Source organism: Amblyomma maculatum, unplaced genomic scaffold (genome assembly GCF_055883805.1).
Source record: "Amblyomma maculatum isolate TAMU_Amacu unplaced genomic scaffold, ASM5588380v1 scaffold_19, whole genome shotgun sequence".
Taxonomy (NCBI): domain Eukaryota; kingdom Metazoa; phylum Arthropoda; class Arachnida; order Ixodida; family Ixodidae; genus Amblyomma; species Amblyomma maculatum.
Window position 1 is genome coordinate 7,236,990 of NW_028146744.1, and position 27,225 is coordinate 7,264,214.

General features: G+C 46.5%; 1 protein-coding gene across 5 annotated transcripts in view; it reads right to left on the reverse strand.

Annotated features, from left to right (window-relative positions):
• Positions 1-27,225, reverse strand: part of LOC146171622 (tRNA (34-2'-O)-methyltransferase regulator WDR6) — a 215,707-nt gene that overhangs the window by 44,299 nt on the left and 144,183 nt on the right. For all 5 annotated transcript variants that reach the window (XM_084586380.1, XM_084586377.1, XM_084586376.1 and 2 more), the window contains one exon: positions 26,929-27,064. In XM_084586380.1, the coding sequence (XP_084442506.1) occupies positions 26,929-27,064 (136 nt within the window). The remainder of the gene's footprint in view (positions 1-26,928; positions 27,065-27,225) is intronic.

Consider the following 27,225-nt stretch of genomic DNA (forward strand, 5'->3'; position numbering starts at 1 on the left):
CGGCGACATAGAAACCTTGTTTCGAGCTGCCGCGGAGGCTCGAACGGCAGAGGACGCAGCTGGACGCAGTTCCAACAAGTTGGAAATTTTTTGCTTTGTCGCTGCGGCTCGTTGCTGAGATCACTTAATCGCTTGCATGTGAGCGAGCTGGCCTTAACGCTTTTTTTTTTTTTTTCAAAATTCTCGAGTGCAAAAGTGAAGGGTGGGCTCATTATGCGAGTGAGTTGATTACGCGACAAATGCGGTATCGTTTTTGCGCATCGTAAGTGCTGTCCCAAGCCGATTTCTGTATATCGAATTATCGATATATCGAACTATTTCGCGATCCCCTTCGAGTTCGATATATCTGGGTTCGACTGTATATGCCGCTCAAATAAACGGCGCTAATTATCCCAAACATAAGATTTTAGCATATCGCATGAACTACGCGTTGCGCAAACTCATATATATGCACCTTTTGCGGCAGCCGGTGATGGAAGCGCACATGGTCATGATTGAAGTATATAATCAGCATGCAACACACCGCATGCGTGTACTTCTTGTGAGTATGTGTAGTCATTACCTTGGTGAACTCAATTGTGTTCTCATTGACAAGTGCCGTTTATTACAACTCACAGGCCAAAAACATCGTTGTCATGTGCTATTTGAAAATTCATCAAGTTAAAAGTGACGTTGGCGTCGAGTTGCACACAGCCGACCGCAGCTTGTTGGCGATGCCAAGGCTAGCAGACGACCCGGCCTGCACTCTACCATTCGTTTGGAAGCAGCTGGTGCCGATGTTGCACCTGAACTGCTGGAACTGGCGCTGCACGCTTGCGGCACCACCGCAAAACTTTGCGGAACTGGTGCAAAGAGTGCAGCTGAATCGAACGAACCTATGGTGTTTCGCTAAGCTGGTGCATGGTTTTGCTACGTGCTACGTAATGTGTCAAGTGTGCTCTGCGACGCTAGGCTTAGGTGCTTCAACACTTCACAACAAGAGGATTTTGCTTGCCCGGGATGGCCCCCACTCCGCCCTCGTCGTCCTCGCCGATGGCATCGAAGCGCGGAAAACAGTACCGTCGGTTAACGATAGAGAAGAAAGCCGCCATTATTAAACAAGTAATGAGCGGACAATCGCAGGCTGCCATAGGTTTTGCCACGCGGGCTTCGCACTCACTACAGAGGCAGCACGTTTGCCTGAATGTGACAACGTGATTGACATGTGCCCGCCCATGGACGACGCGATCAACGACCTCCGCTCTGCTGGGATTTCCATACCGATGGAAATAACTATTGAACAGTTTGTCGACGCTGACAACGAGCTCGACTTCTGTGCAGAACTGACCGATGAGGAGCTAGTCCATCAGGTTGTGGAGGATTCGGAAGACTCCGATGTTGAGAATGAGGAGCCGTCTGCGCAGTCTACGAGCGCAGAGTTGACGCGAGCATTGCTCACGCTTTCATCGGTGTACAGCGCTAACATGAATCTTGCTCAGATCGAGGTGAATATGATCGTATGCAAGTGGAATGCCGTCCAAACAAGGATCGACAAGTTCTTTAAGACACTGCAGCAATAACGCCAGCTGCCGTGACGGCACATGCATAAAGCGCTAACTGCATGAGGCGACAATTCGCAGCGACAAGCCGCGTGACAGGCTGAGGGCCGCCAAAGCATTGCCCCTCGTTGCTGTCGCTCAGTTTCTGGGTTTTTAGAAAACTTCGCGTGTCGCCCAGAAGCGACTATCGAGGCAGCCAATCGCAAAAGGCTTTGTGGTGCTCAACTTCCGCTCTGGCTTTTTTTTTGTTTTGCTTTTGCGTGTGAAGTTTGTTTTCCTAGTCTGGTTTGGGCGAAGAACCTGGTGCCTGCATGCGCTCACTTCATCTGATCCGTGTATACAGTTAAACTTCGATATAATGAAGTTGGCAAAATCTGCACTTGAATTCATTACATTGAAATTTTGTTACGTCGAAATTGGGCTCATAACATGCAAATAAAATTCCCAAATGGTGTTGCTGGTGTGAAGCACACACGGAAGAACTTTTATTTGTGGGTAAAGTAGTCCATCACTTTCTTTTCAGTCTTCTTTGCATTCAACAACGGCACTGCACACCGTTCGTAGGCCCACAACGACCGCATAGCCTCTTCCTCTCCTGTAGAGCCCGCAAAGCGCCTCAGTACATCAATCGCATCGACTACTTCACAGGAGGTGGGGACGTCGCCACACTCGTTCTGATTGTCCATTTCGTCGTCACTCTCACCTTGCAATTCCCGAACCACATGGTTCAGGTTCGATTCCGTGGTCACCTCTTCTGTCGCGAGAATACATGAATCACCAAGAACGAAATCATCGATCTCGACGCCCTCCGGCACAGCACCACCGCTGCGAAGGCGCTCCCAAGACTCCTGAAGTGCCTGCGCTTGTTATTTCAAGCGTGGACAACCACCTTCAGGTAGAGCTGCTGCGGAAGCATCTGCTCCAAGGCCTGCTTTTTGAAAACAGTTTTCAATGATTTTCTTTGACATTACTCTCCAGGATGTGGACAGCATCTCGAGCACTTGAAACAAATCAACTTTTGTTGACCGTTCCAGCCGAATGTCGAGAAGCAGCTTGTCAACTAATCTTCGGCGATAGGCACATTTCAAACTGTTAATTATGCCCTGATCGAGCGGTTGGATGAGTGATGTGCAGTTGGGTGGGAGAAACTGCAGTTCCACACGTGCAAGCTCCAAGTCGTCAACGTGATGCGCGAAGCAGTTGTCGAGGATGAGGCACACGTGGCGTCCGGATTCTTTCATGTCCTCTTCAAGATCTTGCAGCCAACTGCGGAAAATACTGCGGGTCATCCATGCTTTTTTGTTCGATGTATAGGCAATCTTGAGTTGCCACGAATTCTTACACAGCAGTGTGGTTTTTTGCTGCGCCCAATAACAAGCGGCAAACGCTTGTCACTTCCATCCATGTTGGCGCACAGGAGGACTGTGATCCGTAGCTTGCTATGCTTGCCGCCGTGGCAACGATCACCTTTCAAAGCCAGTGTGTGATTAGGCAGCATCTGGTAGAACAATGCCGTCTCGTCGGCGTTGTATATGTCTGCCGGATCGTAGCGCTCGAGGATATCAGGCACTGCGTTCGTAATCCAGGCAGCCGATTCTGTTGCATCAGCCGATGACGACTCACCGCTCAAACTTTTGCCAACGATCGAGTGTCGAGCCTTAAACCTATGTAGCCAGCCGCTGCTGGCCTGGAAGTCATCGCAACCAAGCAGACATGCGAAATCCTTTGCTTTTTGTTGTAGGACCGCACCACCGATGGGAATGTTTTGCACCCAGGTTGACATGAACCACTTGAAAACGGCTTTATCCATGTCTTCATAGGTTGCTGCCTTCGACCTTTTCCGCTGGCTGCTTGCCCTCTTTTTTAAGGAGTCGATGATGGATTCCTTGGAACTCAAAATCGTGGAGTGAACTTTGCGGTATCTCGAACTTTGCAGTGACATCTTTCTTCTTTTCGCCCTTCGCGACGGCATCCAGTATGCCGTCGCGAAGGGCGGCATACTGGATGCCGTCCACTTCTGAGAGAGCGCTTTTCGTTTGCCACTCATGCTGCTGGAACGAAGCCGCCAGACAAGCGTCGCGACTACGACGACGACGAGGAACAAGTCACCAGTCACGCGACAATGTGATAACAAACAAATGCACACACGCTGCACGCCGACATGTGCTGCGCAAAAAATAGGCATAAACTGGATAAGGAGCCTGCATGCTGAGCTGCAGCACCTAAACTGGGCCGATGCTCGTGCCACCTAGAGGAGTTGCTCAACACCATGTTTGCGTCTCCCGCGTAGTACATCAGATGGCGCAGCGTATGCCACGTCATATCATCATCATCGTCCCATTTTTAAGCGCTCTCGGCTCTGCTGCGCCGCCGCGCCAAGGTCGACTCACCTTGGTTGCACTGCGCTTATTTTCAGGCTGCGTGCGCTTTGATGGGCGCTGCTCTCAACCACTCAGGATCATGGTACACCTTTGTTCAGGCATTGAGTATTCAACTAAATTTCGTTAAATTGAAAGTTCGGCGAAATTTACTTCGTTATAGGGGGGCTAAAAATACATTGTGTTCTATGTGCCCAAAGCTACCGAAACTGAACTACTTCGTTAGATCGGGGATTTCATTAAATTGAAGTTCGTTACATCGAGGTTGTACTGTATATGAAAACATTGAGACAATTCAGTAAAAGCTTGGAAAGGTAGTAAAAAAAAGGCTAGTGTGGCTAGATATTGTTAATTTTCGAAAGGAGCAGGAGAAAGTCGCTGCTTGCAATGCAAGTCGGCACTGTAGTGTAGTAGCGCACCGCTTCGCTGTGGCACTTTAAAATGCGATGCGTTACAGAAAATTTCATCAGTTTTATCGTACTTCATGCTGCTTAGTGTTAGAAACGGGATATAACGTAAATGCGCTTCCCTTGACCGTATGACGAGGCGGCGGTGACAAAGCAACGCTGAAAATGCACCTCTGTTGCTGAGCCCCGTCGCTGTATGCACCAGCGACGACAGGCGTTGGCGGCGGCGTCACGTGACGAATCGCTAGGGGCTGTCGCCTCATGCGGTTACCACTTAATAAACAGGCTGTCGGCTGCATGGAGTTTTTGAACGACTCTTTTTCATGCTTTGGTGTTTCAGAAGCCTAATACCTCGTCCTTGACTGTTTTGATCCAAGAAATATTTGTAAAATGGTACGTCTTTTTCATGCATTCATTTTTTCAAACTGCCTGAATTTCGGACGTTTTTGCGTTACCTAAAGGGTCCGAAAAATCGGTCGTTGACTGTAATACCATTGTGAAGAGGAATTCCTTCTCTACAATTTGATACTAAACACTCCTGTACCAAGCAAGTTCTGTTAAGGGAAAAAAAATATTAATTACACCACCTGAATATCATCTTTTCCCACAGACAGGAAAGTGTTTGCAGTGATATTCCATTTTATATGGCCTCATTTTTATTTCTCTTTAACTATTTTGACAGTGAAAATGTCAAAAACCAGTTTCCTCCCCCTTCACCACGGCCGATCATTACCACCCCAGCGAGCGTCGTGGCAGCACCGGCTGGGAGAGGAGGTAATTACCTCTCCTTGGGGGAAGGAGAAGCAATGATGGGTGCGCCACCAAGACGTCTGCCCGGATTCTCGTGAGATGACGACCCGGAGGTTCTAAATCCGACTGGCAACGCTAGTGGACGTCTCCTGCCACGGGATAGCTGCCACCTGACATCTGCCCGCCCCTGCCATTGCATGCACCACCGGTTAGGGCAACTTTTCTCCGGCACTCGTGTTACAGCAATAGCATCGCCGAAGGCTAGACTGGCTCCATTCACCTTCTTCAGCTGCGTGCTAAATGGGGTAAGCAACACCAAGGTTTGTAGGGAGCTTGTTAAAAGATTCAGATCAAAGATCGGCAGAGCGCAGGATTTTCAGGCTGGGCGCTTCGAGATTTTCAACTTCAAGCAGGCTGTCCAGGTCTTCTTTGTAACCCAGTCAAGACCATGTGGGGCACAGCGGTTCGCTTTGCGTACCATGGTAAGCTCAGCCCAACAGTGCGAGTCTTCGGATTCTCAACAGACCTGACTATGACTGAGCTACAACGAAGTGCTCGAGAAGTACGGTTCAGTGGAGTCCATCAACACGGAGTTAGTGCCAGAGTTCGAGGGGATCCCGAGCAGCAACCGTCGCGTGAAGATGGACTGCCGGACTTCCTGAAGACAGCCAGATTCACCCTGCAGTGCGAGTACGAGGGGATCGCAAGTCTTTGCCGGCGCTGTGGCACTCGCGAGGCAGCGACATCCGGCGACATGACCATGGTGAGTGACATCGATTCTACCGAATCAGCATCGCTTTCGCAGGCTATACCGGAGGATGCTGCCCCTCGGCACGAGAAGCCAGCACCTGCCGGCCACGCCAAGCCGCAACAGGTCTGGCCCTGGAAAGCCTCAGACAAACAAAACAGCTCCCCCATTGGCCGAGGCCCTGCAGCACTTGGCGCCCAACCAAATCGCTGTGGACCAAACAGGCAGCCAGGTTAATCACAGCCTCGAGAAATCCAACAATGGTTTCACTCCCGTCTTTAAGAGGAAGCGGGGCAGACCCAAAGTGCGCATCGAGCCGCACAGCACCCACCGGCAGCTCCACGATATTGCAAGAAGCACAACAAACGCACGCCACTGCCGCCGTGCAGAGGTGAAGGTGCTGCTGCCTCGTCATGTGTCGTCTGCGGGGGGGGGGGCGCCTTTCCCGACCAGTACAACTGCTGTGAACTGAAGGTCTCCTCGATTTAGCTGCACTTTCGGCATGTAGTTCACAAAAGTGTCGCGGCAGGTGCCAGTAGTGCGAGTGCAGCTCAACACGAGCGCCCTGTGTGGAGCGACCAAATCGAATGCAAAAGTGCCAAAAGTGCAAGCTTTGTTGTCTGCTGGTCTATGGGTGCGCCGGACATGTCTGTCTTGGCTGTCTGCTCCACGATCGCCGTTTTTCACGTTGTGTGCGACCCTTCTACTATTCGAAGCGGGACTGCGATTACTGAGCTTTGTGTATTGTGAATCAGACGAACATGAATGACATTCTGCAAATAATTCCAAAGTGAACGTTGATCACTTCAGTCAGCCTCATCCACATCATTTTCTTCGTTCTGTATGAGTTAGAGCAACATATTGTTTATTTTTTTGTGGGCCCACAAAGCACACTCGGTGGCGGCGATATAAAGCAAGCATGTTCGGCGGTCGTCGAGAACTAGAATCCTCGCTGCTTTTGGCCGGGCTCAATTTTAAGTCGACATGGAAATTTCGAGAAAGGGCTAAAAACAACTACAACTAGAACAACGTCAAAGCAGTTGCGAGCGACATCGAAGATTTGAGATAAATCTGGGCTCGTCTCGCGTCGCAAAAATCGTGATAACACCGCATGCCGCTGGCTGTGAGCATGAAGAACAAGCAAAAGAAAGTTTAGCAAGACACTAATCGGAGAAATATCTCTGGGGAAGGCTACTTGATTCTCAGGCAAAAAGCCCTGCCCATATTTTGCTCTTGTGCTTCACTTAATCGCTGCGCACGACTCACCTGAAGCCGCTTCTTGAGTGCGACAGCTCTTTATAGTTTCAATTAAAAACAGCACTTTGTGTCTAGGCTATCTCCCTCTCATTTTCGGGCAACAGCTGCGATTCAGCGCTTGTGTCATCGGCTGCCGCTCCCAGAGGTGGTCAGGGTGCTGCATGAGCAGCCATATCTCGGCCCTCTTTGCGGCTGTCGCCCTCGTAAACAATGCTTACACGGAGGCCATCTGTAGTGTCAAAAAAGAATCCTTAGCATGGCCAACAAAGAACGCATTGCTTTCAAAACTTGCCGTCAGTATCGTAGAGTAGCCCTCCTCCGTCTCCCAGTGCGTGGCAGCCACTGTCGTCCAACACGGGAAAAATTTCCCGCTCCACGCCGTTCAAACAAATGCGCATGTCGTCTGCTGCTGTCGCGCATGCACTGCTTGCACTTGCTTCGGTGAGAGCGCCAACGTGCAGAGAACTTTTGCACTTTTAGGCCTGCACGTTGCCAAATCGAGGACGCGAGTGCAGGTGGTGCTCACTGCACTTCCCAAATCGAGTGCCAGAGTGCAGCACTTTTGAACTGGTGCAAAAAGTGCAGCCAAATCGAGGAGACCTTGAGTTCCTCGTCAGAGGAGGGGGCATGAGCACCGTGACCTTGACTGCCTTCACGGTGAGTCGCAGCCCTTGACCGGGTAGGACCTTTGCCCCAAATCAAAAAGCTCTCCCTTCCCTTTAGTTTGGGAGGGAGGCTACCAGGGGTGTCGGATGATGATAGGTTGATATATTATGTGTGATCCTGGGACGCCGCATTTTCAGGTGCCAAGTGTCCCTTCTATCTGACAACAGTAGCTGAGACGGAGCATGCGGCACACATGGAAAGACTCGTCATGCACAACAGGCCATCTTCTGGTTTCCAGCAGCAAAGCGACCAGTAAATAACACATGCTCTCGCCACCTCCCACAGCACACGCCATGATGTGGCTTTGTCCACAGAATGCGGCATGCAAATGTTCGCCACTGGTCACACCCCCCTTTCCCCAGCCGGCGAGTCAGAAGCCCTTCTTACGTAGCCTTCACTTTCACTTCACTTCAGAGCATGCTAAAAATATCGAGAATAACGACAGAACTTCCAACCTTGTGCGGCATGTTTCTTCCTGCATCAGCTCGTGTTAATGACCGGTTACGACAGCATGCTAAAAATAAGGAGAATAACAACAAAACTTCCAACCTTGAGCGGCATGTTTCTTCATGCGTCAACTGGTGCACGGCACGATTTCAGAATACAAATGACCAGCTACAAGTGCATGCTAAAAATATTGAGAATAACGACAAAGCTTCCAACCTCGTGCAGCATGTTTCTTCCTGCGTCAGCTCGTGTAGGGCACGATTTCAGAATACTAAGATTCTAGGCAGGAGCGCCAATGTAAAAGCTCAGCCTGTGCTAGAGGCCTTCCAAGTTAAAAATTATCTGATCGTTGTGCGAGTGAAGAGCCTTTGGAAATTTATGACACTGAATGTGCCTTTCTTATGCTTTTTTGCCATAATCGACTGTAGCTGCGTGACAAGAGTGTGCTTGTATTGTCTGCACATGCTCATATTTTCCTTTATATTCCTTGTGTTCACACTCCAATCAACAGCTGATAGTAGCGCTTGTCAATCGTCGTGTGAGTTTTCTTCTGTCCCCGTCCAAGTATCAGCGCTAATTTCTTCTTGAATACCGTATTTACTCGCATAATGCTCACACTCGCGTAATGCTCGCACCCCCAACATTGGGCGTCAAAAATCAATTTTTTTTCCTCGCATAATCATCGCACCACCAATATTACCAACGCGAGAGTCGTCTGCTAGTAGTAACAAGCGCAATCTTCTGAGCGCTACTGAACTTAGCTGGCCTCGTTGTGTGCATGCGCTACCAGGTGGCGATAGCATGTTCGGGTATATATGGGTAGGTGGCCAAGACCAAGTGCCGCTTGAGAGAGTGGTGGAAGCTAGTGTGACCAAAATAGTAGATGAAAGCATTAACATGTATCTATGTACTTGTAAGTGTTAGTGTGTAGTATTTAAAAGTGAGCCAGGCCAGGATATTGTTATAATGTAATATCCACCCGTTACAAAGGGGAAGGCCACAGCATCCATCCATCCATTCCATCCATATCATCATCATCGGTTATGCTCGTTTTTTTTTTTACCTCCATGCATGATGCTCATAGTCCCCATTTTGCGAGGTGTCTCCGCGTCTCGTTGTCATTGTTCCTTCGTTCCGTCCGTGTTACTTGCTTTGTTCTACCGTCTACCGTGTTCTTGGTGCCGTATCACAGTGGAGTAGTATGAAAGTTATACAGCTCCTTTTAAGCTGAAAGCTTTCGAGTACGGGCTACAGCATAGCAACTGCACTGCTAGCAGGCACTTCGGCATCAAAGAGTTCTGCGTAGCGCGCTACTGGAGACAGCAATTGCAGTGTCGATACGAACTCGGATCAAGTCTCTGATCGAGAATAGAACTCATGGTCTGCTGTGAGCATTATACCACGGAACACGGGGAGTGATGATGAGGCTGCGTGTGGTAAATAAAGTGCTTTAGCAATTTGTGCTTTTGGCGACCCTGTACATTTATTACAAGGGTAAGTTCTGCTTGAAAGTAATAATTTTGGTTATATTCACAATAGCTGACCTAACAATGCCGATTCGCACATATTTAAATTTGCTTTTAGTGCGCCAAAACACTTCCTCGAAATTTTCCCCGCATAATTATCGCACCCTCAAACTTAGCATCAATTTTCTGCGAAAAAAAAGTGCAGCATTATGCGAGTAAATAGGTAAACATCAACAGCCATGCCCCGATAAGTTTCGCCCACTATCGATGGTTTCAAGATTCTAATTTTCCCGCTTTCGAAGCGCTTCTTGACAAGTGGCGTCATCCAGTGGGAAATAGAGAAACCCTTCCTTAATAATAATAATTGGTTCTCAGGAAGGGAAAGGCGCAGTATCTGTCACATTTGTTTCTGTGGACCCCTGAACCGCGCCGTAAGGGAAGGGAGGAAGGTGGGAGTGAAAGTGGAAAGAGAATGAGGGGCCGTAGTGGAGGGCTACGGAGTAATTTTGACCACTTGGGGATCTTTAACGTAACGCTGACATCGCACAGCACACAGATGCCTCTTCGTTTCGCCTCGATCGAAACGCAGCCGCCGCGGTCGCCCCTTGGCACAGTAGTCGGGCATCTTACCACTGCACCACCCCAATATTGCTTTTGATTTTATTTTTTCCATCGTGCCGCGCCCGTCCAAATGGTCTCCGGAGTCAGGTGATCGGTACTCCTTGTTTACATTATGGTGTCGACGTCGCGCACTCCTACTGCGTGGAAACGGATAAGTTTCGCTTTTGCCCTTGAAAAGTTCCGCTTTTACTGCGCGCTGATCGAAAGAGATCACCGTTATGGTCACAACTGTTATCTGCAGAGTGAAGTCTTTTGGGCAGTATTACTTGCCACCAGCGGTGCAGGAAGTCGTGTTTTCTGCTAGGGGACATTCAGGGGTCAACCTCAGCATATTCAACCTCAATTGCTGTTTTCTTTCCTAACTCAGCGAATACTGCACACAGAAAGCTAGAATTTGCTGAAATGTTGCATTGGTCCCTGTTGTAAAAAATGTATATTTTGAAATTTTTTTTATTGGAGTCACGAAACTTTGATGTTTTTGTTGTTTTTTTTAACTACAATTTTTCGCAGATAGTTTATCATCAGTTACTCAATAAATATGATGATTGTCACTAATACCATTGTGAAGAGGAATTCCTCCTCTACAGTTTGATACTAGATACTCCTGTACAAAGCAAGTTTTGTTAAAGAAAAAAAATATTAATGACACCACCCAAAAACCACCCCTTTTCCTGTGGACAGGATAACATTAAATTGAGGTCAAATAGCACTGAGTTTTGATAGACCTCAGATCGAGAAATACACGCTCCACCTGCACCATTTTGGTCTCGTTCGAAAGATCGTGATTCAGACTGTTCTCATGTCACGATTGGCATCCGTCAGTGAACACCCAAAGTGGAAAACAAAGGGACAAAATTGAGCGAAACACGCTGCTATTGAGCTCCGAAAGCATGTGAGGCTTCAAAAGCATGTGATCCAATTGACCACTTTTGGTTGGCTGCCAGCATCGACTGCTTGTGGCCTGGCGCCATTTGGAAAATGTCACGCAGTTATGAATAGCTGGTTTAGCGACGTTCTGTCACGACCATGGCAAAAAATGTGGAACATTTAGGTTCGAGGGTCGCACTGGCCTAAAAAGCGAAAGATAGAAATAAGAGGCAAGCCGATGATGTGGCATCCTGTTATCCGCAATCAGTGACGAAGCACCGATGCTCTGCACTGGGCCGATAACGGTGTAGCTGGTGGTGCTCGGCACAACAGATAGGAGACCGCACGATTTCCTCGAAGCAATTTTTGCCACGTACAAGCATCGTAATCATGACGATGCAGATGAAAAAGTGATACCTAAGCAGATTTCATGGGTGCGACAGATCAAGCACTCCCAAAAGTTAGTGGCACAGCGGTCACAAAACGGCATCACGCGCAGCATGCGGAATAGCAAACTTTGTTGCGATAAATTTCCTTCCGAGTTGCAGGGGCAATTATCTCCTATCGAAACGGTGATTCACACAAAACCCCAATCATAACTCGTTTTATCGAGTTGCTGTTAACCTTGGTAATTCAAAAATATGCCAAAAACATTTCTCACTGATTTCTCGAAATGAATTTTGGACACAGTCACCCTTTTGGAAGAGCGATATCTCAGTTTCTATAACAGCTATCACTTTTGTTTTGCCAGAAAGATAAACTCATAAATTCTACAGTAACACTACTTTTAACCACTGTTTTTTTTGCCAAAATTATCAAAATAAATCATTTGTCCCAGTCACGAATATAAGTGGTTTTTTTTGGCAAGTCTGACAAGCCATAACTTTCTTCCAAATCATCTTAGAATGCTTATTTATGCTTTATTGCAGTCCTTTGTGATTCTGGATCATTGAAGGATTGAAATCTTCTCAAGATCTAATATTTACTGTTTCAGTGGACTGCTCTGAACGACACCTTCTCAATATTGAACGCTTCACACCACTGTCTGCATACTAGAATTTGGCAAGACTACATAAAGAAAAAGTTGACACCTGCAGCAGCTCATGAGCCGAACAAGTTACCCAAGGGTGCGTGCGGTCAGTTTGGGAACAGTACACAAAATAAGACCTTGCAAACATCGCCAACATCGCTGTATTGTATGACGACACATGGATGACGCGCGGCAGCATGTCGCACATAGGCGTAGGCACAGTCAATGAACCGATCCGCGGACTTGTGCTAAATTACGCCGTACTGAGCAACTTTCATGCTGGATGTGAACGAAAACCAAAAGATGATGAGCCATCTTACCAATCCTGGAAGGCTGGGCACCTATGTAAAAAAAATACAGAAAAAAACACAAGACCAAAGAAACGCCTCCGCGATAGGGCAGCATATTAAGGGGGGAAGCGGGTGTTGATATTATTTTCTGTATTATTGGTCCAATCTGAATGAAACTTTTCAGACATGATCAGTTTTTCATGCTGATTTCAAATCTGTGCTTGGATTTTTGAGGTTCAGGGACTGCTGCAGAATTAAAAAATAATCAAAGAGTACTTATTACAGGGCTTTCTGGCAATTTTGCCTTGCCAAACAAAAAAAAATAAGTGCACAGACTCGATGCTAAATACATTCTCTAGAGGGCGATGCTATTTTTATTCATTTTAAAGTAACTTGTAGGCAAGGAAGTGTACCAACTCTTAGTACATACACTTTTCTTTATCTCTCACTACCATGCTAATTTACAATTAGCACAACTGCACCAGTGCAAAATGAATAGCATCACCCCCTAGATCTTTGTAGTACGATTACAATTATACCTAATTTGTCACGATGACAAGGTCGTTCGATGTATTGCCGTTTTATACTTCTGTGAATAATATACAGGTCTGTGATTCTACTCGCAAAGTTTTATTGCCCAGCACGCAGCACATTTGCAAAATGCAAAAAAACGTGATAAAAATCAGAACTCGGAAGCTCTTCCCACCGAGAGCGACCGCCATTATGCTCGTGTGATGTCACAAAGTATACACGGTGGAACGTCGTCTGCAATGAAGGCTGCAATATCAAAGGACATGCCTTTTTTTTTTTTTTGTTATGATTGACACAGTGTTCGTCCCTCATGGAGAAGTGCTTGATGAAGATGTTACCGCATGAAAAGATATAGAGTAAGGCATGTTTTCTTCAGCATAAGGCACGCTCACAGTCAATTGGCTGCACGGTTAGGTTCCTTAGCTTATCGATGCAGTGGTCTGTCGCATTACACCGGCGGTGACGCCAGCACGGCCAGTCTTCTAGGTGGTGTTGGCACGGCCAACGGTCGCCTGTCACCATAGTGTGAGGTTTTAGGCCCCACGATGTCAACGAAACTGATCTGTGGATAGTTGTTCGATCTGTTTTGGTCGGATCGGAAGCCTAGCGAGAACTTGACACCCGATACTCGATCGTAAACGACCTGAACAGCTGCGCTTGTCTGTAGCTTAACAGAGTTAGAAAAAGGAAAACAAGAGTTCCCCCTTGTCATCAGTAACGACCTTGGCCAGAAATGTTAGTCGGCACAGAACTGCCGGCTCGTTCAAGCGACGAATAGACCTAGCTCGAGTACACGCGTTCGGGTCTAGAGTTTCGGCGATTACGGAGCACGTATTCACAAGCTTTAGCGGTCACATGTGGTTATCAAGTGCAGATCTGGCAGTCATCATCATCATCAGCCTGACAATACCCACTGCAGGGCGAAGGCCTCTCCCATATTTCTCCACTTAACCCGGTTCTGTGCTAGCTGCATCCACTTGACCCCTGCAAACTTCTTAATCTCATCCGCCCACCGAACTTTCTGCCGCCCCCTGCTACGCTTTCCTTCCCTTGGAATCCAGTTTGTTAGCCTAAGCCACCATCGGTTATCCTCTCTTCGCATTACATGTCCTGCCCATGTCCATTTCTTCTTCTTAATTTCCACTAGAATGTCGGTAACTTGAGTTATTTCTCTGACCCACTCTGCACGCTTCCTATATCTTAATGTTACCCCTACCATTTTTCGTTCCATAGCCCTCTGGGTTGTCCTCAACTTAAGTAGAACTCTCTTGGTTAGCCTCCACGTTTCAGCGCCACAGAGAGAGAGAGAGAGAGAGAGAGAGAAAGAGAGAGAAGGCAGAGAGGTTAACCAGGAAAGCTTCCAGTTTGCTACCCTGCACTGGGGAAGGGGAATGAGGAGTTTAAAGGAGAAAGATAGAAGAGAATGATAGGAAAGGTAAGGCGACGAGGAGCACAGTCACAGTTTCACAATCAAGTTTGTGTCTCTCATAAAACACATAAGTGCTTTGAAGGCTTTGCCGTTAGACGCTTTCTGTGGCCATGGGCCGAGGATTTTCTCCTCTGTGAAAGGACGGCTGTCAAGATGGTCCAGAGCTGAACGCAGCGCATATCTTTCGCTTGAAAAAGCAGGGCACTCGCAAAGAAGATGCCGCGTGGTCTCTTCGCAGCCGCATCTTTCACAGTTGGGGCTATCCACCATTCTCATCACATAAGCGTGAGTACAGGTAAGATGCAACTGTTATATACTTTTCTCGTTAGCGATACCGGTAAGCTGCTAGACATAAGCTGCGAGTGCTTGCCAAATGTGCTCCATCCCAATCTTATTCTTCTTATTTCCTTTTCATGGTCGGGATCTGCAGTTACTACCTGTCCTAAGTATACCTATTCGCCTGCTACTTCCAGTACTTCGCTACCTAATGTAAACTGCTGTTCCTTCCCGAGGCTGTTGAACATTACCTTAGTCTTCTGCATATTGATTTTCAAGCTTACCTTTCTACTTTTCCTGTCTAGGTCATCAATCATTATTTGTAGTTCATCTCCCGAGTTGCTTAGCAAGGCAATGTCATCAGCAAATCGCAGATTACTGAGGTATTCTCCATCTACACTTATCCCTAACTGCTCCCATTCCAAGTCCCTGAATACTTTCTCTAAGCAAGCTGTGAATAGTACTGGGGAGATTGTGTCTCCTTGCCTAACACCTTTCTTTATGGGAATTTTGTTACTTTCTTTATGCAGAACTATGGTTGCTGTGCAGCCACTGTATATATCTTCCAGCATTTTCACGTACGGCTCGTCTACCCCCTGATTTTGCAATGCCTGCATCACCGCCGAGGTTTCAACTGAGTCAAATGCTTTTTCGTAATCAATGAATGCTATGTATAAGGGCTGGTTATATTCCGAGCATTTTTCTATCACCTGATTGATGGTATGGATATGATCGATAGTAGAGTACCGTTTCCAAAACCCTGCTTGATCTTTTGATTGATTGCAGTCTAAGGTTTTCCTGATTCTATTAGCGATTACCTTAGTAAATACCTTATACGTAACAGACAGTAAGCTGATTGGTCTAATTTTTAAGGTCCTTAGAGTCCCCTTTCTTATGAATGAGGATAATGTTTGCATTCTTCCATGGTTCCGGTACCGTCGATGACACCAGGCACTGCGTGTAGCACTGCATCTGGCAGTAGCAACCTCAAATCGATGACTGCTTACATCACAAAGCGAATGCACATTGAGGGGGAAGAGTCGATATATGTGACCCTGTCTATCGACCGCAGCCGGCAGCTGCTAGTGCTGTATGTGTGTATACCCGGCGTAGGCAGGGGACGTAGTATCCACGACGCTTCTTGCAGCGTAGTTGTAGTTTGTGAACAAATAAAGGTGTAACTGGATGCGAAAAGAAGTGGATAGTTTTGGTATTGCTAGCTCAGCTTGCATTTACGCCGTGCGAACGAGCAGCATACAAGCAGTCATTGATTGCAAAAGCTATATTGTAAACAAACATGCTGGGGCACAGGTGTAATCCGCGAATCGATGATGATGATGATGGATTTTAATGGCGCAAGGGCGACTCAGGCCAAAGAGCGCCAAACTCAAGGTTAATGGTGCACTCAAGTTTATATGATGGAATAGTTGTGATTTTTCATGAAGGGATAAAAAACTGGTGTATAGGGCCTAAAAATGTATTCGCTCTGTGATATCGCTAAAAACAATGGTGTATAGGGCCTAAAATTCATTTGTGATATATAATGGATGCGCAATGTATAAGTAGATGTATTAAAATATCTCATCCGCCCTCTCAAGGAGGAGCGGGCTGAGACCCACGTCGATAAAAAATTTCATGTAAAAAGCCTACTTGTGATAAAAATTTAAGCACCTGTTTTAAAGGAAACATTGGGTTGTCGCCAATAAAAATGGATGGGTGTGCAGGTATTTGATGAGTGAACAAGGAGGGAAAATGACGTCTTCTTTCTGGTTCCAGTTGTGCACATATGATTAAAACATGTATGACAGTGAGTCGATCACCACATCTCGAGCAGTGTGGTGCAGGAGAGTTGGTTAAAAGATATGTATGGGTTATGTATGTGTGGCCAATTCTCAGCCTGCACAGGGCTACTTCTTTAAATCTGTGTTGTTTTTCTGTGGTGTACCTGCCTATTTTTGCCTTTATTGTGTGTAGTTTATTTTCTGATGCTGCGTCCCATTCCTCTTGCCATTGTTGTCGAATCATGTTTTTTATGTGTGGTTTGAGGTCATGATAAGTTATCTTATCAATGTCTGTGTCATTTCGAAGGGCAGCTGAAGCAGCTAGCCTATCAGCTGCCTCATTACCAGGTATACAGCGGTGGCCTGGCACCCAACACAGTGTAATTTTAATTTCTTGTTCATGGGCAAACATAAGGGTGTTATAAAGAGAGTTCAGTACTGGGTTCTTATTTTGCCATTTCCAAAAGGATAGGGACTTTAAAACACTGAGGGAGTCTGTGTAGATGATCGACGTCTGTATTTTATTTTCTATAATGTGTCTCACAGCTAAAAGGATACCATTGCATTCAGCGGTAAATATACTAGTATTTCTGTTCAGGGTTTTTGACTGTGAAAACTGTGGTCCATGTGCTGCACAGGAGACTTGAGCAGACTTCGAAGCATCAGTGTAATATTCATCACAAGTGTACTTCTCCTGAAGTGACATGAAATGCTGCTGTATGGCAATAGGGGATGCATGTTTGCCCACTTCAAGAAACGACAGGTCGCAATTAACACCGTGCATTTCCCAAGGAGCAATTAGGTCTTTTATGGAAGTTGTATGAAGACTGGTAACCGAAACATTCAGATATTCAATGTGCGTGGCAACTCTGATTGGATATGGTGGTGTTAGAGATGGTTTTTTTGAGAAAAGTGCTGTGCCAGTTTTGTCAAGCAGGAGCCGACGACATGGATGGTCCAGTTGGCATAGTACCTTCATAGCATAAGTTAGAGAAGTAAATTGTCTCCTTCGTTGCAGTGACCATCGGTTCGCCTCGACATAGAGGCTAGCAATTGGGCTAGTTCGGAAAGCGCCTGTAGCGAGGCGAAGGCCGAGGTGGTGCACGGGATCGAGCAATTTTAGCGCAGAGGATGATGCTGACCCATAAACCATCGAGCAATAGTCAATGCGTGATAGAACTACACTATTCAGAAGGTTCAGAAGGCAGTCACGGTCTGTGCCCCATGACCGGTGAGAGAGAATTTTTAGCAAATTCATCGCTTTGAGACACTTCAGTCGCAACTGTTTTATGTGGGGAAGGAAGGAAAGTTTTTCGTCAACAACTACGCCAAGAAATTTATGTTCTTTTTTAAAGGCAAGGCTCTGGCCATTCAGTGTAATGTTGGGGTCAGGCCTGATGCCACGCTGCTTAGAGAAAAGTACACAAACACTCTTTCCAGAGTTAAATTTAAACCCATTGTCATCAGCCCACCTGGACAATTTGTTTACACCTAGCTGAATTTGTCGTTCACAGATGGCCAAGTTGCAAGATTTGAAGCTTATCTGGACGTCATCAACATATACAGAACAAGAAATAGTTTTTGGCAGCACGCTTTTTAAAGAGTTCATTTTGACTACAAAAAGTGTGCAACTGAGAACACCACCTTGAGGGACACCATTTTCTTGAATGTACTGCTTTGAATATGCATTGCCAACACGAACTTTGAAGGTCCGTTCAGACAAGTAACTTCGAATTGTGCTCAACATGTTTCCTGTGATGCCAAGAGAGAAGAGGTCGCGGATGATACCATAGCGCCAAGTGGTATCATATGCTTTTTCAAGATCGAAAAAGACAGATAAACAATGTTGTTTATGTGCAAAAGCATCCCTTGCATAAGACTCAAAGGCAATGAGCTGATCAGCTGTTGATCGCCCAGCTCTAAAACCAGCTTGGTTTTGATAAAGAAGACCATTGTATTCAAGGAAATGGAGAAGGCGACGATTTACCATTTTCTCAAAAAGCTTGCATAGACAGCTGGTTAGTGCGATAGGCCGATAACTAGCAGCAAGTGTGGGTTCTTTTCCGGGTTTTAATATTGGGATGATGATCGCTTCCTTCCATGCTTTAGGAAAGCGTCCTGTGGCCCATACTTTATTATACAGGTAGAGTAGGGTTTCAACAGTGTTCACATGCAGATGCCTGAGCATTCCATATGTGATCCTGTCAGGACCTGGAGCTGTGTTACCACATGTGTCTAGTGCAATCTTCAGCTCCTGCATGGTGAATGGGCTATTGTATCCTCCTGAGGATGGCCTTTTATCATGTATGTGCTTCCTCTCCTCTCTTGCCTTGTGCCGCAAAAAGGAATCTGTATAGTGTGCTGAGCTGAATATGTATTCAAAGTGTTGCCCTAGTGTGTCTGCTTGATGTTCAAGAGAGTCACCACTGGTGCTGACAAGGGGCGTTGGGACTGTGCTATATCCTTTAAGTGCTCTTATCCTGTTGTGAACTTTGTGTGCGTCAGAATAGGAGTTCACTGAAGAAAGGAATGATGACCAGCTTTCTCGCTTGGAGATGCGTCGAATACGCCTGCCATTTGCCTTTGCACGCTTAAAGGCTATTAGGTTTTCGGCTGTGGGGTATCGGCGTAGTTTCGACCATGCCCTGTTTTGAGTTTCACGAGCAGTCTTACATTCTGCATTCCACCAGGGTCTTCGTTTATTTCGTGGCTTACTTGACGTCTGTGGAATGTATTTTTCTGCTGCCTCTATGATGTGCAGCGTGATTAAGCGTTGAGTTTCATCAACGCCTAAGTCAGTAACTGATGAACTGGCCAATGATGACTGTTCCCTGAACATCTTCCAGTTGGCTGCATTTTCTTTGAATTTTCTGGGATTCGACACATTTTCATTTCCGTTCCCAGTATATTTTATTAAGATCGGAAAATGGTCACTTCCGTATAGATTGTTAATGACAGTCCACTCTGTAGCTGCCAGGAACATCGAGGAGCCAATGGCTAGGTCTATGGATGTGTAAGAGTTATAAGCTATATTGTAGTAAGTTGGCTGTTTCGTGTTTAGTAAGCATGATCCCGAGGACAATAAGAATTTTTCGATTAGAACACCTCGGGAGTCCGTTCTTGTACATCCCCATAATGGGTGGTGAGCATTAAAGTCTCCGACCAGCAACCAAGGTTCCGGAAGTTGATCAATCAATTTTTCAAAACTTTCGCTACTTAGCTTATAAGTTGGAGCAATATACAGGGAACATACGGTTGTTATTTTGCCATAAACTAAGCTTCTGATTGCCACTGCCTCTAAGTCTGTGTTGAGTGAGATGTTTCGAGAGGGGATTGATTTTTGTGTTACAATGGCAACGCCACCAGAGGAGTGAGAGCTGCCTTGCCTGTCGTTCCTGAATACATTATATTGCTTAAGGAAATTTGAGTCTGCTGGTTTTAAATGGGTTTCTTGCAGACAAAGTATGTTTGGCTGATAGTCCGCAAGAATTTCATATATATCATCTAAATTTTTAAAGAGTCCTCGGCAGTTCCAATAAATGAGGAGCGCCATAATTAAAAGTTATTTAAGGGACAAGTTTAAATTTAGGTTTGTAGGTCCTTGGGACCTGTTATTGGGACTTTTCCCTTTCTTTTTCGCTCCAGTGAGCTTTGCCGCCTAGGCAGCTGGGGTGAAGAAGTTGTGTCCATCGCATCTTCAGATGCGGTGGACGACTGTGCAGAAAGCACAGGATTGTCAGTTTTAGGCCTCGACTCATGGGTCGAGGCCTTTGGGCCGGCTGACCTGGGGGTCCGCGCAGCCAGCTTTGCGGGTGGTGGTGGAGTAGCGCTAGCTGACTCCACCGAGGGCGCAGGTGGCGCTGCCCTGGAAGAACTGTGTGCTTCCTGGGCAGGTGCCAACGACCGCTGTGATGCCGCGCCCTGCTGCGTCACAACGGAGTAGTGTGGCTTTTGAGGGAGAGAAAGCCGCTTTCGTGCCTCTCCGTAAGATATGTTTTCGGTGACTTTCAGTGTAATTATTTCTTTTTCTTTTTTCCAGTATGGGCATGAGCGTGAATAAGCTGGGTGGTTACCTTCACAGTTTGAGCAGAGAAGCAGCTGTTCTTCGCAGTTGTCTGTAGGGTGTTCGTGCGAGGCACACTTTGCACATGTGAGTTGGCCACGGCAACTCTGAGAGCCATGGCCATATTTCTGACATTTGAAGCAGCGGCGTGGGTTAGGGATGTAGGGCCTCAGTTTTATCTTTGTGTAGCCTACTTCGACTGATTCTGGGAGAGTGCTTGCAGCAAAGGTGAGTACAATGTGCTTTGTTTCTATCTCTTTGTTATCTCGTCTGATCTTTATCCGGTAAACATCTGTGACATTTTGTTCCTTCAGGCCTTCAAGAAGTTCTTGTTCACTGACGTACCTAAGGTCATCATCAGAGATGACTCCTCGGGCAGTGTTTAGTGATCGGTGCGGGCTAATCTGTACCGGTATTTCTCCAAATGATTCGACTGCACTTAGCTTCTGATACTGATGGTTGTATATTAATTCTAGTAGCAGGTCACCGTTTCCAAGTTTCTTTATCTTATAGCCCTGGCCAATGGCCTCAGTCAACGTTCGAGAAACAACAAATGGGGACACAAGTCGTGCAGTGATTTCCTCGTGGTCACTGTGGACCACGTGGAAACGAGGAAAGTTGTTTATGTTCTTTGAGAAGAACATGGTGGTCTCGGTGCGCCCCCTTTTAGAAGGAGGACGATCGGGGTTAAGGTGTTTAGATGCCATAAAAAGTGTATTTTTCGGCTGCAGTGCCAGCCACCCACCATGGAGCCCAACGAGGGGACGGGACAGAAATTGTCTATTCCTGCCCACGCCAGCTGTACACCGCAACTATAACCCAATATGGCGTAACTCAGGGTAGCTAGCCACACAAGGTTAACCCTCGCCGCCTGGAAGTAGGAAGAAATGAAGAAGGTAAGAGAGGACAGGACAGTTCTAAGAAAGAAAATAGGAAAGTGAAAGATGGAGGGGAGAACAGGAAAAGGCGACTGCCGATTTCCCCCGGGTGGGTCAGCCCGGAGGTGTCGTCTATGGGAAGCGTGGGCCAAAGTGGTGTGTTGCCTCCGCCGAGGGGCCTTAAAGGTCCAAACACTCGGCATCGGCTCAACCACCAGGATCCCCTTTTCCCCAGACACGACGATGCCACGCACGGCTAAGCGTGGGTGCTCGGGGTCCGTGGTGTCGCACAAAACACACAAACACCTGCTTTAACAGGTGCCCCCTGCGGGGGAATAATCCGCGAATCGGCGCATTCCTGCGGGAGTTTAGGGTTCACAAACTAAATACTAAATGGTGTATGCTTACGTTGAAGCACTCACGAGTCATTTGCTGGAGAAGCACTACAAAAACGGAAGGTGAGGCTCGTGAGTCCGTCGCAATCATGCACGCGCTCCGGTGGAGATGAGACAGAGGCGACTGGGAGGCTCTTGTTCGGTGCGGGCATGCAGTGAAGAGCAATCAAATCGCGTTGGGTTTTGCGATGACGGGACTGAAGCGGCGGAGGCGGCACATTCTTTCGTGCGCTGGCCGTGGCCAGACTGCATAGTTTTGCAAAAATGCTTTACCAGCGGAAAATAATCAAGTCTAACTAACACGCACATACAACAGCAAGTCACGAGGTAGCGGTTCGTTCAAAAGTGTTGGCTGCTCCTCTATGTCGCAAAGTATGCTCTCACGTCAAGATGTGTTTGTTTGAGATTTACTCTTAGTTTTTGGACCCAAAAAGCGACGGCAAACGGTCGAAGGAAACATTGGACAAGTGCCTTTTTATATGCGGGAGCACTTGTTGCTAAAACAAGCTAACTCTCATAACGTAAGAAAAAATACACTTTTGACTGCATGCCTAAATTATACAGCATGAGCTCGCTGATTTCGGCCTTCTCGGCAATCTCTAGACGAAGCCCAAAACAAGTCCGAGGATCTCTAAGACCGCATATTATAGTGAAGGCTTCTCAAAGAAAAGAGAATATGTGAATAAAATATTTTTGCTGAAGAAAAAAAAAGCTCAGTGACCACCATCCACTACATGCATGCAAGATTACAGCCGGCAACGCGGATAGCAGACGACATGGAGACGTTGTGACGTCTGCGGCCAATGGTTGCCAGACCAGAAAGCTCATTCCGATATTAATAATAATAATTAATTTTAAAACTATCTACTGCACGAAATGAGCTCAAACTTCAAGGATTTATAATTTAATGTGAGGAGTGAAATGCAATAATCAGTTTATGCTCAGTTGATAGGTGTCATGACCCCTTTAAAAACAACATAGAAAAAAGCCCTGTAAGGCTGAGTGCAGTGCCTAAAAACACCGAAATGAGAAAAGTTTCCGACAACTAACTTTTTCTAGAATGCAACTGCAGCATTGTGAAAGCCATCAATGTGTAGCTGTGCTCTTTAAAAGGAAGTCTATACCATCGAACTCGAAGGGAATCGCGAAATAGTACAAAAGTCGGCTAGAAACGCTACTTGCGTTTGTGAAAAATACCATATTTGCCGCGTAATCAGCCCAGCCGCACAATGAACCCACCCTCCACTTTTGCACACCCCCCCCCCCCCCCCTACCCCGAGAATCTTAAAAAAAAAAAGGCATTACGGTGGCGCATCCCTCCGTTTCAGCCATCACATCCACAGCTAATTTATTGGCAGCAAGCCAAGATGTTGCGCAGCGATAACATCCCGGCGTATTTATCTTTTGACTTTATTTTTGATAGCTCCTACGGTGGCAGGGAGCAAACTTGGCAAAGTGCCTGTAATAGCGTGATTGCACAAGCCTGGTTCAATTTATCATGCCCGCTTGGGGTGGGGCAGGCGTAGTCCACTGCTACAAAATCATTAGCAAGCGTGATAGCTGCAAATGCCATCTGAAGCGAAGAATGCTAAAAGCCGGTGTCATGATCACAGCCGACCGCGTGCTTTCTTTGATTATTTGTAGATGTAAGTATGGCCGACTCTAGTTAAAAAAGAATCTGCCGCTTCTTAACATCCACAGCCATCATATAGCATACGCTACATCGCACGTTCAGCATGACGACAAGGATGGACGACTCAAAAAAAATAATAAAATCTGCCGCTTCTTAGCGTCCGCAGCCGCCATAGCTTACGCACATTCAGCATAATACCGGAGAAAGCCTTCGACGTTCTGTCTGCCACGTGCTGAGCTGGCCTGTCCGCGCATGCGTAGTGCATGCTGCTGAGAACGAAGACCGGAAAAAAGAGAGATGAAGGAGACATAAAATTCGGCAGAAGAATTGGCACACCCTTGCACTTCACTCTATCACGTTTTTCCCCTCTCCCGAATACCACGGCTCATTCATGCAAACGGCTTGCAAACATCATGTGCTGGCGCGCGGCAAACAATCACCGCAGGTGAGCGCGCCTTTGGAGAAAGGGCGCGGTGCTGCCCTAGACCAGCAGTCACCGAACTGTTCCCTCTCATTCCTTCAGCGTGTGGTTTGAAAACGTCACGCGGCAAATGGCCGAGGGTGATGCGATCATCTTTGGAGAAGGCGCACTTTTCAGTGCCTGGTGCGAAGTTCAGTATATCGAATGACCGGTGAAAGTAAGTTCAAAATACTACACAGCTTTCCTATACTTTTACATGGAATTTTCAAGGGGATATTCTGCGAGTTTGATATAGCCAAAATTTGAACTATCCGGGTTCGATATATCCGTGTTCGACTGTACTATAGGGACCGGACAGCTGAACGGGTGGCACCGCCTCTCGGCGCATCGCTCAATCGCTGGAATGCAGCCGGCGCATTGCCAGCGCATTGGAGCTTGCTGTTTGTCATCGGTTTGTGTGGAAATTGGAAATCCTAAGGTTTAGATGACGTTGTGCGTGAATATATTCTCAAGAGAACAAAAAATTGGGCTAGTTGTGTGAATATGTCCAGTGGAATGAAGTCTGGCCAAACAAGGCTGGCGAAACGTGGTGCGTTGTTGGCTCCACTGGCAGCTACGCAAACTCGTTGGACGCTTTTAAGTCGATTCATTTCTACGGGTTTCCACAGAAGCATGAGTGGCGGGTGACCTAAGCATGGTTCTTTGAAAGGCAAAGGCACGAATCTACTCATTTGGTTACTGTGTGGTCATGGAAAGTGCCAAATGTTTAAAATTCCGCTTGCTACCGGATACTCTGTGCCTTCTGTTCCCCAGGAGTGACGGCACGAGAGTCTCGGAGTCGAAGCCACACTCCTTCATTCTGTAGTCACTTTATTGACAACTGGAAATCGAAGTAACCCAACAGCGTAAGTTACAACGCTAGCATTTCCCCGCCTGTGTACAAGAAAACCCCAGCACGGAAAAAGAAAAGGCAGCTCCACCATCGTCGTTCGGGCTGCGTTACGATCTTCGGTGATGGGCAGAGACAATGTTTGTGCAGCTACTTTCGCTAACATAGTCAAAGATAATTTACTTTTTTTTCTCTTAACCGAAAGAGCAGATAGAAGACATGAACAATTCCTATAACCATGATCTTGTCATTTTTCCTCTTTTCGTTTGTCAACCAATGAAAATGGGCTGAGAGCTCTGCATTGATACTCTTAGAATTTGTTAACATTTATTTGTGGCATGTCCATTTCGCCTAATAAAATTACTCATTTCACAGCTCAATCAATACCGCATGGTCACAAAATCTGCTATTGGCTTCATATAAAAGTCAAACAAGAAAAAAATACAATTTAATTTGGGGAAATGAGCATAAACGTAGCATTTTTTTTTAATTTCTAAGGCCATGTAGGAAATTTTTTTTTCGCATTCACGTTGCACCTGACACGGCTTTACATATTTTCTCAGCAGCGCCCATTTCCTGGCCCACCTAAATACATGTGTTTCCCATTGGCATTTTAGTGAACGTGAGATTTCCTGATGGTGGCGTAGTAAGACAAGACCGTTTTACCTCTCTCAGAAATTGCTTCTATGGCCAATGTAAACAGATTTCGCAGCAATCCAGCAAGCTGCTGTGACAAAGTTGTAAAAGGAATGGCTTTCAGTTATCCGGATTCCTTTACGTGCAAACAGAAAACTACCTACATGATCATGTCCCCTCACACTCATCAGGTATCGAGGTCAGCGAGGTATCGGCCCCGCAAGTTTGTGGTACGCTGAGAAAGTAGAACACCTTAGCGAACGAGCCATCAGAGGGATTCATTTAACAACAGAACGCTCTCTTAGTTGTTGGTGGCTTATCTTACAACACATCACACTGCGTGTGTGTGTTTTTTTTTTTTTCGATTGTATTTTACAGTTTGACAGTATTGGAATATTGCCTTCAGATGTTCAAGGCAGCTGCAGTCAATCACATTGTACTTCCTGCGCTGAGAGAACACCTAAATAAGCAAAAGCCAAATACTACCAAGATCTCTCTATCATAACAGGCATCCGAAAAAATAGGCCACTGATAGCAGGGAAGTTTTTTCTTTTCACAACCTTTGCAGCATGTCGAGAGAAAGGTCTGTATAGTATAATATTTTCTAAGTCAATTATATGTAGCAGCTCCGACATGTTCAACAAGAGCATTGTCGTATATGTAAAAATGATGCTGAAGTGGTATTAATCATTTGGCTTACATTATGATTAAGTTTGATAGTCTCAAGGCTGGGTTCAGTGAGCTATTGTAGCGTAATTGTGCAGGAAGTCCTGGAAGTATATGTGTGTTTGCTATTCCAACCATAAATAGGATCCTACTTTTGTCTTGCTTGTTTATTTTTCTCCTTTTACAGCTCTCGTTGCAAGGTTGAAACTGGAATATCTTTTGCGATTGTTCTATTCTGAATCGTTTGAGCCTAGCTATTACCAAAACAGAGACAGGTGCAGCATCTTTTTCATTTTACATGAACGCTGACCATTACAACTACCACTACTATGGCGCCACGGCTACACGGCTCAGCGGTATTTGATCTTCAGGTAGATTTCGACTAGACCTAATATAAGATGGACGCACAGTGCAGGTGCAGTTCCAGTCTTCGAAGTCGTCTTAACAGCTGCCTAACGAAGGTGTTCCTAGCGCATGGTGAAATCATGCGCGCGGCATTTTCGAGTATATGCGCCGGAGTTTGAAACCGCCCGGCATGCGCGGGGCGGTTTCAAAAAAAAGAAAAAACATGCACGCCCTGCCAAGGACAGCTGCACTTCAGTAGGGGCAAAACACAAAATGGCCGTGCACGCTACAGAATGCTCAGCGGTCAAAATTATCTGGACCACTGCACTACAGCATCCCTCATAGCCTGAGTTGCTTTGGGATATTAGACCCTATAAAAACATAAACAACAGAACTGACTTCTAAATTCAGCAAAATTACTTACATCACATCTGTACCAAATTTCAGAAAAAAAAAAACCCTGTAAAAATAGCACAGTACCCCCAAAAATGTAGGAAAAAAATTGCAGAGAGGCCCTCACCTTGCATAGGAAATGCGTCCAGGGCATTGATACCGGACTGGTGCCTGCGGAAGACGGCTATAAGTTGGCACTTCTGGCTTTCCCACTTCCAGAAACGCAGCAGACCATCGTTGCCAGATGCCAAGAGCAGTGAAGCCTGGAGACATCATCAAAGTGTAAACAGCCCTGCAGGAAGTGTGCCACAACCTGCTAATGCCGAGGCACATGGCCCACGCATCGGCAACGTCGCGATTGTCTGTCGCACTGTACACGCCGCGAGTGGTGAGCTGCGCCTGTGTAGCCTTAAAACAGACTTGC